At 34.6% G+C, this 19,355-nt stretch overlaps 2 protein-coding genes across 2 annotated transcripts in view; one reads left to right on the top strand and one right to left on the bottom strand.

Annotated features, from left to right (window-relative positions):
- LOC126912734 (angiotensin-converting enzyme) overlaps positions 1 to 19,355 on the top strand; it is a 150,541-nt gene that overhangs the window by 16,310 nt on the left and 114,876 nt on the right. The window contains exons 7-9 of the mRNA XM_050706395.1: positions 184 to 308; positions 10,106 to 10,349; positions 15,261 to 15,359. Coding sequence (XP_050562352.1) covers positions 184 to 308; positions 10,106 to 10,349; positions 15,261 to 15,359 — 468 coding nt within the window. The remainder of the gene's footprint in view (positions 1 to 183; positions 309 to 10,105; positions 10,350 to 15,260; positions 15,360 to 19,355) is intronic.
- Positions 533 to 3,045, bottom strand: LOC118268652 (uncharacterized). The gene is made up of 3 exons (XM_035583217.2): positions 2,908 to 3,045; positions 1,238 to 1,399; positions 533 to 848 (listed from the first exon to the last, which is right to left on the bottom strand). Exons 1-3 carry the CDS (start codon positions 2,966 to 2,968, stop codon positions 643 to 645), a joined length of 429 nt encoding a protein of 142 aa, XP_035439110.2. The 5' UTR covers positions 2,969 to 3,045; the 3' UTR covers positions 533 to 642.

Here is a 19,355-nt window from a genome sequence, read left to right as displayed (position 1 = left end):
GCTACACAAAGATGTAACGTTCCCGTATCGACATTCGTTAAGATCACTATGAACATCGATCCTTATTGCAGCAGTAATCAAAATCGAAATCATAGCACTAATAAATCCAGTCCTTCAACATTTTATATAAATCTTGCCGCCAAAATGCTATTTCCCTCTAAAATACTTCATGTAACGTTCCAGGATCAAAATGTGCACGCACGTGGATATGAAGGACCTGGTGACTGCTCATCATGAGATGGCACACATCGAGTACTTCCTGGCCTACAGGAACTTGCCCAAGGTGTTCCGTGATGGTGCTAATCCAGGTAAGCAGATTTTAAAACTTTTCGGAGTGAACATTTTTATCAGATATTTATAATGGAAATATGGAAATATAAGGTAGATTATACCTTATACCTTACGTAATTGTTTCCTACGAATCTCGGATGGTTAACAAATTCAATAATCACATTCAAAATAAAATCGGGAAAATATAATTCTTGTTCAAGCTTTGCTTACGTAAAGGTTGTGGTCAAAGAGAACTACTTAATAAAACAATACCTAATCTATTTAATTCATAAAATTAACACATATTAAAATTAAAAACAAGAACAACAGAAACAAACGAACACCATTTATGCCAAAATTAACAAATCAAATCTACCACAACAACAATAATAACACCGCACTAACGAGCGCCATCTGTTGGTAGTTCTGAGCGACTCCCGAGTTGCAGAGGTCTGTGTTACAAGTGCAGTAGGTGACGAATAAGTCCCCGTTGCCGACCACACGGCGACATGATCGCTCCTTTATTTCATTGTCAGCTAAGTAGCCGCACTGACGAACCACCCGGACTTTTCCGTAGACTGAAAAATATAAAATGAAAATCAGATAAACAGTTTTACAGAAGTCTTTTTCTGAAGAAGACAATTTTTATTAAAGTAATTGTAGGAAACAGAAATCAGAATTATTTACTGAATAGTCCAGTTATACCTATGTAAAAACTGCTCCAATTACAGATGAACTCAGCAGTTCTTTCATCCATTTAAGCCCAGAATTATTAACGTCTTCTAGACATTATATTGAAGATGCTTCCTAAATACATCTATGAAAGACCTATACCTACGGACAACCTCTCTTAGGATTTAAATTCTTTAATATTAATTTTGTCTAGGTAATCCTAAAGGGCTTAGGTTTAATCAATCCAATTGCATATATTTTTTTATGCAAAACAAAATGTGTACTATCTACTCACTCTCCATTTTGATAGATCTACAGAAAGTAGGTTCGATAGGTTCTAAATGTTCCGGCGGGTCCCTCAAAGAACAGTTGACGATGCCCAGACTGAAGGAATCGAACTCCTCCCCACACCGAGGGTCATAGGCACTGTTGCAGTCATAGCACAGGATTGAAGATGCTGGAATTAGAAAAATAAACCGATTTTATTATCATATCATAACTGAAGACGTACTGTACATAAAAACAGTGAAATGCAAAGATATGCTAACTAATATCGAGTCATCTCCTTGTATTCTTCTCGTGGATGTTAAATTGTAAGAGTCAACTAAGAAACTCCATATTATATTACAGAGATCGGGCAGCAAAACTCTCTATTAAACCTGTACCATTAGTACGAGTTTGCTTTACGTTTAAAATAAAGTAAAGTGGTTCATTCGCTCCAGCAAATTAGAGCGCCGAATGCGCTCTCGTTTTGTTTACGTTCAACGTGAAGGAGATTCGTAGTAAGGGTACTGAACATTTTACACTGCAATCTCCAACTTAAGACATTATGACAAATATCTGAGAGGACGAGTGGAGGCGCATTAGTCTAGGATAGAAATGAATAGGAAGACTTAGTATAGTTTATTTGGAGTGCATGGATTAACTTTTTTTAATGGGGTAAAATCAAGCATGGATCAACTTAAATATATCAAACGGGCTTCATCGTACATTGTTTAAATTCGTTTAGATTGTTTAAAATGTTTGTAATTGGGAAAATCCCATTACTTTTCGGTAGGAAGTGAATCATGACAGTCAAGAAGAAAGTAAGGTTAATTATAATACAGCTGATGAAACACAATAAGAGGGCTTTGTATGTAATATATACTCCATTACATTCAGTGGGGAATTTGAGTCAAGTTCAACTGTTAGCGGTTAGTAATCCAATTTCGACGGACTTCTTATGGTTTCAGTGTCCGTTCTGACCTACATGGAAGTCAATGGATTTAGGATATGTTCTTATTGACTGGAGTTTGAATTAGAGTTAATTATTGACGTGTAGTACTGAATTTTTAAGTAACGTATTTATTAATGAAAGAATACCTTTAAAAGATAATACAGTCATATTAATGCATCAATATTTTGGGGAAAATATTAAATAATATACAGCAAATTCATGACTTAATTGTCGTCCAATAAATTTACAAATATACATCATCATCAGCCTGTTTTCGTCCACTGCTGGACATAGGCCTTTTCAATGGCACGCCACTGAGCTCTATCTTCAGCTCTACGCATTCAACCACTACCAGCCACCTTACGGATATCGTCACTCCACCTATCAGGAGGGCGCACTACACTACGCTTGCAAAAATACATGACACAATTAAATAATTATAGAATTTTAGGTAAAATCTTTTTAGGTAGGAACTATAAAGTCTTCATAGGATCGAGTACAAAGCGTCACATTAATTAATTATCACTAACTACTTTACGAAACTGTTAATATTAAGGCTAATTTGTATCCTAACCCAATATAAACTTCGCTCGGACAAAAAATAGAGAAGAAATTAAATAATGACGCCCAAACACATTAACACGAAACACATTTGAAGAAATTAATAACACCATCACTGAAAAGCCACATCATCAAGCACCTCGCACAAAAAAAATCATCAATTATGAAAGTACTACAAAACGACTTACCATATCGAACACAACATAAACTGAAAATCAATGACACTACACCAGTTTTTGATGACGTCATCACTACACCTTACTGACGGCAATCACTAGGAGTGGAAGAGGGGAACTGAATTACATGTCGATGACGACACTCTAATTAGATTAGTGAACAGTGGTATGTTAGTTGAAACTAGAGTCGTTGGGTAACCGAAAGAAAGAATGGAGAACTAAGATTAGCTACTGTTGATGTGTAAGCATTTTAGGTAGGAAAGTCAAAAATGGTTTTTGACTTAGACGAGACGAGACGTTTTGTATGAAATAATCATCGCTACAAATCCCTTGTCCACCAGAGATCATATTCATTGGTACACCTAGCTTAGCACTGGTGCAAACGGGCTCAGCTAAGCTGCATGCGTGCTGTCGATATGTGCTATAGATGATCGCGAGTGGTGTTGCTATATGCAGAGCAGAGCACCTACAGCAAGCTACTCGCACAGCTACACAGCTTAGTATCAGTGGAAACAGTCACATAGTTTCACAGCTTAACTATTACATCCTCGCAGCATAGCTACATAGCACATCTCTGATGGAAAACCACTCTAAATATTATAATGTGATCAGAGATCAGAACATGGATGACCAGACATTTGTCCACTTTGGTATATTGCTAATTACAGATAGCTAGATAAAGTCAGATATGTAAACGTAATGACTGTTTAGTATCTAAGTAAACGTACGTCTACCAGATTTTACTACGCTTAACTTAAATCGTACGCAAACCTAACAGACCACTCACCGCATATAATGATAGTACTCAACTATTCAACATTCAACAGATACTCATACAGTAATTTAGATTCAGTGTTTATCTCACAAAAGTTACAATAGTTAAATAAGAAACGGCTACGTTACATATTACATAATAATTAAATCTAAACTGCGGTTACATGTTACGAAATGTGGCACGAAACGTGTTGGGAAATTGTATGAATAGACGCGAAATTATTGCGCGTGCGATAGTTTAGGATGGGTCTTGGGAAATGCTGTACTAATTTTTTTTTTCACCTAGTTTAGTGAAGCCAGTGGCTAGCTCCATCAGTGGACGGACAGACTGACAGACTATTTTTTTTTTATTTGTTGACATTTCAAAAGTACCTATTTATGGTTTAAATTGGAATAAATGATTTGACTCTGACTTTGAGTTTTGTGTGCGAATAAGTAAATAAATACATATACGGGATTATCGTGTGAAGAACTTGAAAGTCCTTTATTTTTTGTCATTATTTTTCAATATATCAGTTTCAATCGTATTCTAATGACATTTTTACGTGTGTAAAGTCTAATATTAATTTTACGTCTTTACTAGATTTAAAAATAAATTACTATTTACACAGATTTTATTCAAAAATAACAATTGCTGCATCAGTCATTAAACAAATTGTATATTACAACAAAAAATAATAGAAGCTCTATAACAAAAAAAAAAAAATATCGCACCCTAAAAAGTCGTACGAGGTGTAGGAAATTCACGGAAATTAATACTAACGATTACGGAGCTCAGTTACGCAACACACGTGCATCTTACCGCGTGCGTCCTCTGTTGTCGATGTAAAGAGAATGGAAACGACTCGCAAAAATACATTTAGAATTACTGGCTTTTGGAATTACTGGCCATCTGGCTAAAATTTTGTATTAAAAAATAATTGTCTCCTACAGTTATAATAATTTAAAAGGTTTTTTAATTCTGTGGAATTAAAACATCATTTTATTATTGTGATAATAAAATGAAATTGCAATACTTAATTAGATATTTATTATTAGTTTGGTATTTAATTAATTATATTTATACTCATGCATAAAATTTAATCCCCTTCTAAAGTGAACCCCCTTAGGGTAAAAGCCTCCCCCAAAGAATTCAATTTATCCCTATCTCTAGCACTGATCATCCACTACTATAGTAGCGAGCCTGTATTTTCCTGAAAAAAAAAATGTGTATAATTTAATACTGTATTGTTTTCTGTGTATGATATAAAACGTCTCCTCTCATCTCAATGTCTATACTTATTTATTAGTTTTGAACAGAAATTACTAATTACATAATTCCTATAGCTAAATCGCCACACAATTTTCCTTAAGCCAACTTAAATTCACCACTGTCGCTTCTAGCTACCGTCATTCAATGTAACATCAAATACTTAATTTTTTTGTACGTCTGAAATGCGCGAGCGCACATCGCGGTCAAGTTCAGGCTGCGCCAGATTCGTTTCTATGAAATAAAATGTCACGGTTCCGTATGTATAATGACTATGATTTTTTATAGATCGACACTTATTTATATTTAAACAAAGATGATTCGTCAATTTTGATTTTTAAAGACATAACCTCTTAGAGAGATGAGTAGTATTTGTACATTTTATGAATTGATTATTTGCAGTGTCATTGATTTATTATGATCTTTTACGATTAGATTAAGTTTGTGTTTAGTTTGTTTATTTATGGATTAATAGGGTATTTCAGACTTTATTTTTATACTTCTATTTCTTTGCACTCGTTTTTTTTTTTTCAGTAAACTAACTTATCAATACTTATCTTACTCTACATACTTATGGGTGGTTAAATAGTACTAGAAGTTAGAAAAATAGCCCACAAGGTTTGAAAATTCGTTTAAACAAACTTTAACTCTTATTATTTAGTTTTCAATAAGAGTTACCTAAACCAGCACGTGGTATAATAACCCGTGAATTATGCGTTAATTACAGTTATCAGTAAGAAAATTATGTAAATATTATATTCATTAGTGTCCATTTAAATAAACTTTTACATAATACGCACCGGAAAGTTAACGTTTTATGAGATACATGGTTATGTAGATGCGTGCGATTAAAATTGTTGTTTTTTTTTTTATAAACTTTCATCTTTTTTGTGATTCATCTTAACGCATGCCGCTTCTAGTGTAACGATATTTTTATTTTATTTGGTACTGTCATGGTTAAGGTTTTGTTTGGAAAATTTTTGCTTATTTATTTGTAGGTATTTAATGAGTTTTAAGTAATTGAATTTTCGCTCTACAGTCAAACTCGTCATTATTTAATTATTTGTGATAATCAGCTTTATTTATTACTTGCGTTACCAAGGGATAAAAAATTATATCAACCAAGCCATCTGATACCCTGTCCGTATGCCAAATTTCATCAACTTCGGTTCAGTGCTTTCAGTGTGATTAACGGACAAATATCATTTATAATATTAATAAAGTGTGATTGTTTTAGAGTAATCCATTTCGTAATCTATTAATAGTTGGTAAAATCGGTAACGATACAAGTTGCGGCTTCGTACGCGATTTCTATAGACCTTTGTCTAAGACATCTCTAATAGGTATAATTTTAAGACATTTCTAGAATAATTCTTCCATTATTAATTCAGTAAGTAGGTTACAATTTACGGTTCCAATCACAGGAAACGTAGTCGCGGGGAAAACCTAGTCATCGATACAACTAATACTGGATTTTATTTCCGCCATTTTGTTGCGCTCGAGTTTATCAATCGGGAGCAGGTTAACATCCGCGTGTGCAGCTTTCACCCGGCGCATGCGCCGCTTGCATCTCTTTTGTTATTTAACTAACTTTATTGATTAGTTCGCAGATTTATTTTGTTTAAAGCGCTTTGAAGGGAGTCCCTTTACTCGAATGTTACGCAAAATGATTTATAATTTTTATTGAATCCTTGATAGTGTAAAGATTTTTTCTGGAGCTGCGGACTGCTTATCGGGTTACCAGGGCCACGGCTCGAAAAGCCGTGTAAGAGTAGGAACGGGGTGGTTTTTAGTCAGTAATGTCAGTCAGTCTGACACTCCATTTCGCCTCACATAAGGCTGAAGATGCCATAGGATATCCCCCCACCTTTAAGAAAATTGTAGACGTTTTTAATACCGTTATCGTTATCAAGAAATAGGGTGTGATTATGAGCCTGAGCTGCGACTTCTTGCATTCTTGAAATTCTCTGTAATAGCACAGCTGGAATATTTTATAGCAATAGGCTCGCATTTCACTCATCCATTTACACTAGACCTCATCACTAACGAAAAGTGGGTGTGACATTTAATCAGTGTCGCTTTGAAGGAGTGCCTTATTTAAATATGTAACAAGGACATAATACATTGCCGGATTAGTTACAAAACAGAGGCCGCGTTATGTAAGACGGCGCGCATTAGCCCGCAAAGTCGGAAGTCACCTATATCGGGACGCAGCGTACATACTGATCGCGAGCACAGATTATAAAGAACATTGTTTGTACGCATGCGTGAGATAATTTGGTTTGAAGTATATTTAATTTAGTAAGGCTATTTTTTTACGAAATAATAGACGCGCCGTTGTGTTTCTATTGGAAGTACTCTGCCACAATATTTATAAATTTTGATAGGTATTTTGGCTTATTTTTTTGCATTCGTTTTTTTGAACGCCCAAATAGTCCCAAGTACTGCAATTCCTATCCATTCCAGGATGAAACTCAAACTCAAATAATTTATTGACATAGGTATTACATTAGCACATTTGTTTTAACATGAAACCGATAGATGAATGTCTACACACACTGCAGAGGAACTCAAAATCTTAGATGTAGCAACAAAAAATAAAAATAAAATATGATGGGAGGAATTGAAGAGCTACACTAATAAAACAAACGAAAAACATATGTATTCAATACTTGGAAGTAAATTAATATTTTATGTTCATAGACCAAACTACAGTACCTAAGCCACTGGAAGTACATAACACAGTGACGTAACGTTTATTGACACATTAAGCGGCCATATAAGGTGACAGGAATCTATGATATCTTGCAGGAACTATTCCGGTCCACTTGTACTGTAGTATCACTTTCCCTTACTTTAGCTTCCTGTTTTAACTTGACTAGTTTTTGAGAGCAGCTTTGCGTGTGTTTTTATAGACTGTTTCTACTAAATTTATTCCAATTAACGAAGAGAAAGACAGTGCATAAATGTAATGTAATACTCGCTTTTCATCTGTTATGATTTGAGGCTCATGTAATAGAAGGCGAGAGAATAGAGATGGAAGCTTTAAAATAATCCTTGCATATGAAACGCGCTTCCGACCCATGGACCAAATAAAATATTAACAATCAATTAGGCAGGATCTGATTAATTTAAAACAATAATTACTCTGACTTCAAGGTCAAGCGCAAAAATTTTGTTTGTTCTGTAGTAATATTCAGGGTTTAATGAATATTATATAAATAATCAGACAAACAAACTTACCTTAAAAGCGGTAACTAGTTAGGAAACTACTCGGTAGGTACACTTTATTAACTTACCTTAGGTCCAAAACAAGTTTTAAACCTGTAGAATGCCATTATTTATTTATCTGTACTTTCCGCACTAAATATTTACTCAGTTCTAGAACTTACGTCTAAGAGATGGTTATAATATGTCAATTAGGTTATCGTGATAGCGATTAATTTCAGTTATATGATAATATAGCTTAATCTAAAATTATTACATTAACTAAAACATCACGGTTTACTTAAGTATTAATGCAGAAAACCTCTACTAGTTTCGAGTCACAGAGGGACTCTTCATCATGCGCAGCGTGCGCAGACGTGGCGACGTCGCGTAGCTTAGCATTATCAATTATTATTGGTTCCAATCTTTTATAGCTATTATTAGAGTAATAAATAAAATTATAAAAAGCTAAGTCTAGTATTTTGTTCTTATGAATACAAACATTTGCTTTTATAATCCTTTGTCAATCTTATCCGACGACAAATTAAAAACCTATAAAATTAAGACACAAATGAAGCCTAATACATATAAATGAAGCCTAATCATTGTTTGTTTAGCAACTCGTCTAGTCGTAAATTTAAGCTATCACATTAAAATGTTTGAAACATGTAATGAATATCAATTAATTGGGTAATTAAATGTCTATCATTTAAGTTTCTTAATTTTAGAATATTCTTCTTAAATTACCAGATCGATAAACCATTTGAATATAAATGTTACTAGATTAAGTACTTGTAACGCCTCTGGTGTTTCGGGTGTCCATGGGCGGCGTCGATTGCTTCTTACCATAAGATGAGCCGTCTGCTCGTTTACCGGCTTATACCATAAAAAACCAACTTATGTAATTTAGGTTTTATTACATGAAATTAACTGATTACTTTTTTTAACGTCGGCATCGTTTAGTTTCTTACCCCCTGAGGCAGAATATCATTAGAATAATCTAATGATATTCTGCATTCAAGGATTTCCTTGATGATATTCTTCTAATTTACTGGACTGATAAAGTGGTGAAATAATATACTTAACGACGTTATTTCTTAAATGGATGTCTGTTATTATGATAAACCTAATTACCTACAAATTTTGAATTACCAATCCTCTACATGGTACGACAAAGATTCAACGTTTTAACAAAGATGTGACATTTAACAAATTACTGTTCACTCAATCGTTTTCTGCTATTAAAACTAACATTAATCAGTCTCTTATATACTTGGGCAATAAAACAATTTCAATGTTTATTTATTACTAGTTCCTTTCTCTAATCAAAGTCAGTTAATTAGTCCATACATTTTCGAGTTACAAGCGAATAATCCATTGTTTCGCCACAAACATTATTGTTTACTTGTTGCTGGAACAAATTCTATTGTTTCAATGTTCTTGCCAAATTCGCTGGAAACGTCTAGAAACATCAGTCTGATGTATCTTCACGGTGTGCGTTGTGGAAAGTAACGCACTGGTTAGGGCAATAATTGGTGATTGCTGTTTGATTGTGTCGGATTCTTATTTGATTTGGTGTTGTTTGGAAATTGTAACTTTGGTCCGTATACGCAATCGCGATATAATAAAAGCAGTTCATATTGTCATGTTGGTTTTGGGTATGAAATGATTATGTATAGACTTCTAGTCTAACTTAAAAAAGTGACTTTAAACTAATTTAACGCAGATCATGTTTCTTTTTAATTTCTTAGACATTAAAATAAACCAAATAGCATTTTTAGAGAAATATGGCTTCAATATCTGAAAGATCCTCTCTGTGTTTTAATTCAGAAACTGGATTAACTTATTAGTTAAGATATTTGAAGTCAAATTGAAAATGTTTACTGAATATTTTGAAGACTTTTCTGCCAAGCAATTTACAACAAAAGCCTTCCAAACAAACTATAATGTCTATAACCACACCATATATTTTCCCACCAGGTTTCCACGAAGCCATCGGCGAGACGATAGCTCTATCAGTCTCCTCGCCGCGCCACCTTCAGACCCTGGGCCTGGTGCAACGTTCAGTGGACGACACAGCACATGACATCAACTACCTCTTCACGCAAGCTATGGACAAACTGGCCTTCCTACCTTTCGCCCTGGTCATGGACAAGTGGAGGTGGGATGTCTTCACCGGTGATGTCAGGAAGGAGCAGTACAATTGCCATTGGTGGAGATTAAGGTTGGTCTTATCTCTATATATAAAAATCAATTGCTGTTCGTTGGTCTTGCTAAAACTCGAGAACGGCTGGACTAATTTGGCAAATGTTAGTCTTGAACTCTTTGTTGAAGCCAAGGCAACGTGGATCCAGGTACGAGACACAATGTGATACTTTCTGATTCGATACTAAATTTTCCAAGTCAGCTACGTAATAAATAAAAAATGCACAAGTATTATTAACTCTTTGTGTGCCGGAACGTGGATCCATACGAGACACAATGTGTTTTCTATTGTTGTCTTATATACGAAAGGTTAAATCACAAACAAGGTGATATTGGAGTAACATTCAAAGTGTTATAAGAATGTTTAAAGGGCTCAAATAGTCATATCTCATAATTTAAAATGTAATAAAAAATGGTAAAAACCTTAAGAAATTGCTAAACACTACGAGAGTATAAAAGTATATTGCAAACTTGATAAGTGTATCAAGTGCTTCAAAGTAGTTTGTATATTTTTGGAAGCCACCAAAAACAAGAAAGTAGAATCAAGGTGAACAACTTTTAAAAATAAATATTTATGAATAAATACTTTTTAAACTAATTAGTGGCTTACAAAAGAGTTGTCGCCAGTCTCGTGTGTTTACAAACATATTTCAACACAACGCAAATGCAACGCGACGCTTGTATCGAAACCAGTAATTGTAAAATAATCATGAATTTATTATTCATTTTATATATTAACAAAATATTTATATAATTTTCACATTTATCAACTTTCGTTCTCTTAATTCTTTTTGTTGGCGTGGTGGCTGAGCAACCGCCTGCCGCGTAACATGTAGCGGGTTCGATTCCCGCACGGAGCAACTCTTTGTATGTTCCACAAATTGTTGTTTCGGGTCTGGGTGTCATATGTATGTGAACTTGTATGTTTGTAAACGCACCCACGACACAGGAGAAAATTTTAGAGGATTATCTACGAACTTGCTCGTTTATCCTTTGGTTTTAGTTCAGCAGTACAATTTAGGTACGTTACACATAAATAAAAGATAGACGAGCTTCATTAATCTGACTAATAATATTTTCAAACACCCACAAATCAATCACGGATTATATCACATACCATACAAGATACGTAACACAACATATTATTAATAATGAGGCATATTACAGTACGCAAGTAATTGCTCATCGCGCCGGTTAAGCAACGGTCACCCTCAGCTGACTCTTACAGCATGGTTGAGAACACACTGTATCTTGATTGTCTTCATAGAGTATTATGTAGTAGCTGCAATAGGTTGCTTATAGTTGCAGATGCTCTGTTGTGAAGTACTGTGGAGCGCTACAAGTAAATAAAATGATGTAAAACAGAGGAATTTAATTATTATGAGCGTAAATGTTAGACGACGTATGCAGAATACTGTATTCATTAGGTATTTTGGCATAACAGTCTTCCTCGGATCGAGGATTCAAATTAAGTAGTTGATTTTTATATTTATAACCTCATCAATGATATATAATATTGGACGAAATCGTACTTAGGTCCAGATTAATGTTCTACTATATTTTTGATACAAGTTGATTTGATACAAAATGTATACGCTGTATTCGTTCAAAAGTACTGAATAGTTTTTATTTATCTTATCTTTTTTCTTTTAGTCTCTCTATATCTCTATATATGACCACAAATGAGTTTGCGTGTCTTAAGAATTAAGACACACATTTTGCGGTTTAATTTATGTCAAAAAAATAGACAAAATGTGTAGGAAAGCGTACTACGGAGACAAACTTTAATGAGAATTTAATGAAGACAACTGACGTGTGTACAGAAAATGCTTGGCCGGCGCGACGTAATTTTAATAAAAATAAAAAGTCGTAACTCATGATTAAACTTAAAAACTGTGAGGTAATGGTATATCAGAATATGTATATATGTATTGATGACTGCCTCATTCTTTTTGGTTGAGTGGTCGCAAGTGCGACTGTACAAGGCGTCTCGGGTTCAATTCCCAGGTCGGGCAAAAGCATATAATGTTGTATATGTAAATTAATAAATAAATAATTAAGTATTACTGCGTTTCTTTCGGTTTTCGAAAATTTCTCAGTAGTAGCATTGTGTCCAGTATATGGCAATAGGCTCACCCCTTATTACATGAGAGTTATGTCACAAAAGTGAAAAGTGGGTTTACATAGTACAGTGGCATCATGTACCGTTATGCGCACCTCTACCTCTTTGGGGATAAAAGGCGTGACGATACATCATAGTTCACTTTTGTACTGTAACAACCTGTTGCTGATGATAATTGATTGATTGATGACGAACTGAAAACATAATGCTATAAAATCAACTGTTCAACTCAACATGGGTAAACCATTTATCAAAAAAACGTGTTCAATATTACTTCACATGAAACACAAACAATAACATAATTAACTTCTTTCACACATCCTCAATTATGCGTTAACTTTTTTTAACCGTCAAACTAACTGGCTCGCTCATTATCCGTTAGATAATTCAGTTAACTCACGCAACTTCATGACATAATATTAACGGTCCGATGATCGGTTTAAATATTGTAACTACTAGAATTTTGTAGGTCAAAATTGTAAATCATCAAATCAAATCATAGCTTGTTACTTGATTGGAATTGGAATCGATTGGAATCGATCAATCGTGAGACGAATATTTTTTGTACGCACACATGTAGGTACATTGCGTATAAATAATTATATGTTTTCTATATGATTATACAATTATGCTTGTTATTTCTTAATAAAGATAGACAGAGGTATAATCATAGCGGAGCTTATTTCGGTTATCTAAGAGTTCAATCTTTATACGGAATGGGTGGGCCTATTGATAATATTGGACAGAATTTGATTACTGAGCCTCTAGCCAAATGCTAGTTTAGCGCTTGTCTACCGAGAGGGTAGAAAACTCTGAAATTTATGTGAAGAAATGTCAATCCCATACAATTTAGTTTTCGACTTTACAAGTAGACAAGCTCTAAATGACATTTGGCTACATTCCCTGATTAGAGATTACTAAAAAATTTTGAACATCCCGATTAAGTCCCGAGTTTAGACTTTGTCCTCAAAAGTCTACTTAAAAACGAAATAACAATCCAATACCAAATGATTTATTTGTATTTATAATAACTATCGTGAGACATACTAAATCAATTAAACAAATCTGCGCACACTGCTCTTGAGGAAGAGATCAGGGAAAGCTCTTCAGATTTTATCAATATTTACAAGAGTGCCTTTATGCACTTATAATGCCAGCCAAGAGGTAAGCTCTTGGCTGTTTAAATTTGGTTAAGTTAAAAATCTTTGGAATGCCTCTTTTCGAAACTCCTTGCAACACCCACGACACGGAAACAATTAACATAAACGCAGTTTACTAATAAGCGAACACATTAAAATTTTAATTACCGACCAATATTTAAATAAAAAAAAACTGTAACACAACACAGTGACCTGTTGAAACAATTGAATTACGAAAGCACTAATGAGTACGAAATTAAAAAGAGATAATAAAATAAAGAGCACCATAAACATAGCAACAGCAACGGCAACTGGTTGCAATCGCAACTGAACTGGTACGCGATGTGATGGGATTGCGGTCGTCTGACGGCCTTGACTTGGTAACGGGTTCACAATCTGCGATGAAAGCAAAAGTTGTTTCGGTGTAAGTTGTGAGCGGTAGCGGGAATATTTGGTTGTGTTGCAGAAATAAAGAAGTGCACACATGGTTAAGATTTCAAATAGATGGGGATGTATGATGTTGGTTGGAGATTTCCAGGAGATTTACGTATCTAGCAATTTTTGTTCTTCTGTTAAAAAATATTTGTAATTAAACTGCATTGCATTGCATAGTTGTTCATCTAGAAAACTATTCATTAATGGAATAAGCACTAAAGTAACCGTCACTCCATTCAGTCGCAATAGTTGACTGTAACATAAAACTAAAGTCGTAAAACCTTCTCCTCTAAAATATTTGCATGCAAAAAGAATTGACTTAAGTGCTTATGCCTTCCGAGTCAAGAATTATCAACTGTTTAAAAATCATTAAAAGATTTACCATTACTGCCCAAGTTTAATGTTAATTGACATCTAATCCGACTAAACCCGCTACCTCTCATCACAACACACACTTCCTCAAACGTACTATGTTACAGAGTGCACTTTTCAATGATGCAAGTTCAAAATCTTTTGCCGTTAACCAACTGCCCTGATTGTATCCATAACATACATTACCTATGTCGATATACATACATACATGCAAATGTTTTTATTTGTTTATATCTCAAGAGCGATCAAAGATATCATAGATTAGCTAAGAATTGAATTGGCTTTGTTGCACTGAATTTGGCTATTACCAAATAGTTTTTTTTTCTATTCGTTTATTCAGTGTAATATCGTTTGTTTTAGAAGTCATGATGTTAGATAATCTTATTAGGTATTCTAACTTCCTTGAGTAAGACAGATACAAATTGTAATTTGACTTTAGTTGTAAGATAAATGATGCCTCGTAGCTAAATGGGACGTAAGAGCAGACTGTTCTGTAGATCGCAATCATGATTTCGATTTCTAGGTTTGAACAAAACTTTGTATTTGGAAAAGTACAGTACCTACTTACACATTTGTGGGTGTGTGTGACCCTTAATTTAATTTAAGAAATGTAACACACTAAACATACTCTTTTGTTAACTACACGGCACGTAAATTAATGGAAAAAGGCTCTACTAGTTTCGAGTCACAGAGGGACTCTTCATCATGAGCAGCGTGCGCAAACGCGGCGACATCGCGCAGCTTACTCTACGCGGTCTATTTTTAGTTATTTATTTATCTTAATTTAGTATGTCTCTAGATAGTTATTATCAAAATATATACTCGTTTGTTACCTTCGTTAATCGTACTCTTTGGCCTACAGGGAGCAGTACCAAGGCATCAAGCCTCCAGTTCTTCGCTCTGAGCTGGACTTCGACCCTGGCTCCAAGTACCACATTCCTGCGAACATCCCGTACATAAGGTAAGTCTAGTCTAGTCTCCATAGTATTGTACGTACAAGTTGATGTGATCGGTGTTTGTGGAACCAAAAATATGAAACGATGATTTTCCTAATACCTGATTGTGTAGCAAAAGAAGGGTAATTTTCTTACCGGTGTATTAATCTTTTGTACGTCTAACAAAGGTAAGTTGGTTATTTTTATGTGGAATTATAAACACAATAAAATATAGCATTTTAATCTTACGAAGATTCTTTTGTTTTTCGCGGAATAAATGAATAATAGTTGATACATAGGGCACATACTTATATGTACGTCTGAAATAATTCCAACTTTCAACCCAATTACAGGCCCCAATAAGCGCACTTTACGTAAAAATCGATACAATTTCGTTAAAGAATTTGACATTTAATTAGAGACAAAAACTTTTTAATTAGTTAGGAAATGGAGTTCACGTGTCCGTTCGATTACTTCACCGGCAAGTAATATTCGACAGTAATATAATCATGTTAAGATATATATCTCCTTACGTATTGTTCCGGTTGGGTAACACTGCAGTGAGTGCAGATAAAGTTATTGCACCTCTTTGTAAATGTGCACTTTCTTTTGTTTCAAATGTCATACCTACCTATCTTAAATAAATTTCACGACGCCCACGCCGGGTGGTAAATATTGCAGACTTATTTAGCTAATAATAATAATAGACTTTGTAGGGGTATTTAAGATTTGTAGCAAATGGCGTTCTATTGTCTTTGTCTACCCCCATGGGAGAAACTTATGAGAACTTATGTATGTATGTAATAAACTTCGTAAGCATAAAAGTATAGGTTTTGTAGAGTTTTTATTAAATCAAATCCTTTTCCAATTGATGTAAGATGGAACTCGAGATCTCGTGTTTGGCAGTCAATATATTGCATTTAATTACATCAGAACTAACACGTTTCAATTTATTGCATTCAAGAATCAAGTTGTCATGAAAATGTTCTTTATCATAAGGCCGTTTACGATTAATTAAGTACTATTATTTCACATGTATCATCTCACCTGGTTGTAAGCGATGATGTGACTGACGACGGTGTACGTCTACCTAAGAGCAACCTGTTCACTCGGAACTTAAAGTTATATTTTGTAGAAAACACAGACTCCAGCAAGGAATTCCATTCCGTAGCGGTTCGCATAAGGAAACTCGATGCAAAACTCTTCGTGAGAACCGGCGGAACATCTACCATATACGGGTGGCGCATTGCCGTCTGTCTGGTAGTACGATAGTGAAACGGACTAGGGGGAATTAGGTAGTGCAACTCCCACGCACATTCCCCGAAATGTATCCGGTAAAAGACCGAAAGGCTTGAGACTTTACGTCTGTATTCGAGGCTCTGAAGTCGAACCTCCACAAGCGATTCGTCCCTGATGAGTCTCTTGGCACGCCTCTCGATCGATTTGAGGGATTCCAGCTGGCATTAAGCCGAGCCATCCCAAAGATGGGAGCAGTACTCCATGTACACGACCGAACTTGTGCTTGGTATAGAGTGAGCAGTTGTTCCAGTGTGAAGTACCGTCTCACCCTCGATAGGACACTCAGCTTCCTACCAGACAGTTGCACCTTTGATTCAATGTGTGAGGCACAGGTTGCACATTGGTCAGCTTACATGCATTCGGCACTTGACCAGTCTCCAAAGATAGGCGAAACAGGCGTATCAGGATTGAGCCAACTCATGGCAACTGTGGTGTAAATATCCTATACCGAATATTCACTCTACAGTTCCCAAGCAATTTACTTGACCAAATTAAACCTGTGTTACTAAACATTACATCATTCCTTATAGGGATAAAATGGACAGTCGAGGTCCATTGTGAACATACAGACACTTGCAGATCAAGCTATACCAATCTGTTTCATAGATTTTCAACTTTATTTTAAAGGGTTTAAGGTTGAAAATGTATTATGTCTGTTTTAGTGGTAAAGTCGTGACAAGCTGTCGGTAATTCATGTCCGACTATATCGAGCAACTACCGGCGTTCACACGGTGTTGCGTGTGATACTGATTTAATTATCTTATTTATACATAAGTGAATTACTAAGTGATTGTATGAAAATAGGTGCTTTTAGACATTTATGTCTAAATTATTCTGGAGAGTTATAGAAGTGATGTTATTATACATACTATGTTATCATAGTGAAAATACACTGCCTAGCATATTACCGTGGCTTCAGCTCTTAAAGCAGGGACGGGGTGGTTTTTACGCACAAGAGTCTGACAATCCCTTACGCAAAAAAAAACAATTAAAAACTATATCACTATGAAAAATATTTGCTCACGAAAGCGTCATTCAATCGTCATTAAAATCCAAAGTCATGTTCGCTAATAAAGCAAGGCAAGTCGTAGATAACATAACTGTATGTCATCCATAGGCTAGGCAAGACAACCTTGAACAATAACAGATACAGATATACATCTCATAAATGATTTGTCTTCGTAGCAGAAGTCAGAGCAGCGAAGACAGCCAGCGATTTAGTAAACAAAACAAAAAAAAAATAATGTCTTTGAATACCTAAGTAATGCATGCAAGTGCATTATAAAAACATTCTAGAACTTAATAGAAAGTGACAAAGCGAAATAGATTTTCCTACAAGCTCATTAGTTACTGGGGATGAATAGACTTGGCACCGTGCTGCTACTTATATAACCGTTGTGCAAGTGCCGCGGTGGCTCTGATGACTACGCACTTATGTGCAGGAAGACTGCACGAGTGCGGTTTTTCGGAACATGTAATTCTTGGTATTTATGCTTTAGTGCGTATTAAATAATGTTTGGTCATTATCAGGAAGATGACGATGAAAGATGACTATTTAAATGTTAGAAATGGTTTTGCTGTTTTGTGTACATGAGTTATACGCAAAACAGTCTCATAATATCTCTGAATCTCAGATGTTGAAAACTGAAGTACTTATTTTGATATGTTTGATACCGATTAAGCGCACTAAAATTGTAACTAATCTAGGTTTATTTTATTTTTAGGGAGACGACTTTTGCATACTCTTAGAAATGTTGGCTTAATATAATAAAGACTTTTTCTTTCCATTTATCAGTAATCATGTAGTGTCAATTATTTAATTAATAGGATTTTGCAACATATTCGTCTCATGTCAAGGTTCAAATTACAAAATTGACGTTGTAACATATTTTCCCCAAACAAAATTACTGCGCATTTTGTTTGAAACATCAGATTATAATTTATGTGACATTAATTGTTATTAGTTTTAACGAAATCTATAACTAAATGCCCTTCGCGATGAGTCAATGATTACGTTTCGGATTGCGTTGTAGTCCGTTTAACTTGGATATTATATGACGTTTGCCAAATTATATGACCTTTTGGTATAATAATTAAATTAACTGGTCCATAGAAAGCAATGTAAACAAAATAATAAGTAATTATTCAGATTCAGAAAAAATATACTGAAAAATTTATGTTTCTTTGTTTACGTTCTTACATATTTTATGTAAATAGCGTTTTAGATTTTGGTGAATTTCAATAATATTTCATTAGCTAACCCTGCAAACTACGTGCTACCTCAAACATGTCTTTCTCGCCTTTTAAACTTGACCTGGACTTCCACAAATGATTCATTTTCAATTTCTTCTTTACTTTCTGTCTCATTTTATATCTTAAGATATAGGATAGGATATATATGTATAGCCGATCTCTTCAGTAGAATGACAACTCAACTCAATTCTTTTTTTATCCAGTAGATAGTCGTTTAAACAAAAACGTATGTTAGTCTAGTAACTACTATGGTATAATACATAGTTTCCTAGTCCAGTGATTGATTATACGCGTATACTCACGTACCGTGATTAGCAATTTTCTTCCATTACCAACTGGACTTCCTATTTTTTAGCCTTATATGGAGTTGAAAGATCAAAATCTATGTAACATTATGCTAATAAAATATTATATAAGCGTCGTTTTATGTCGTCGTTAATATTAATAATGAGGTGAGGTATTTAGCAAAA

Source organism: Spodoptera frugiperda, chromosome 29 (genome assembly GCF_023101765.2).
Source record: "Spodoptera frugiperda isolate SF20-4 chromosome 29, AGI-APGP_CSIRO_Sfru_2.0, whole genome shotgun sequence".
Lineage (NCBI taxonomy): Eukaryota > Metazoa > Arthropoda > Insecta > Lepidoptera > Noctuidae > Spodoptera > Spodoptera frugiperda.
This window is presented reverse-complemented; position numbering and strand designations above follow the sequence as displayed.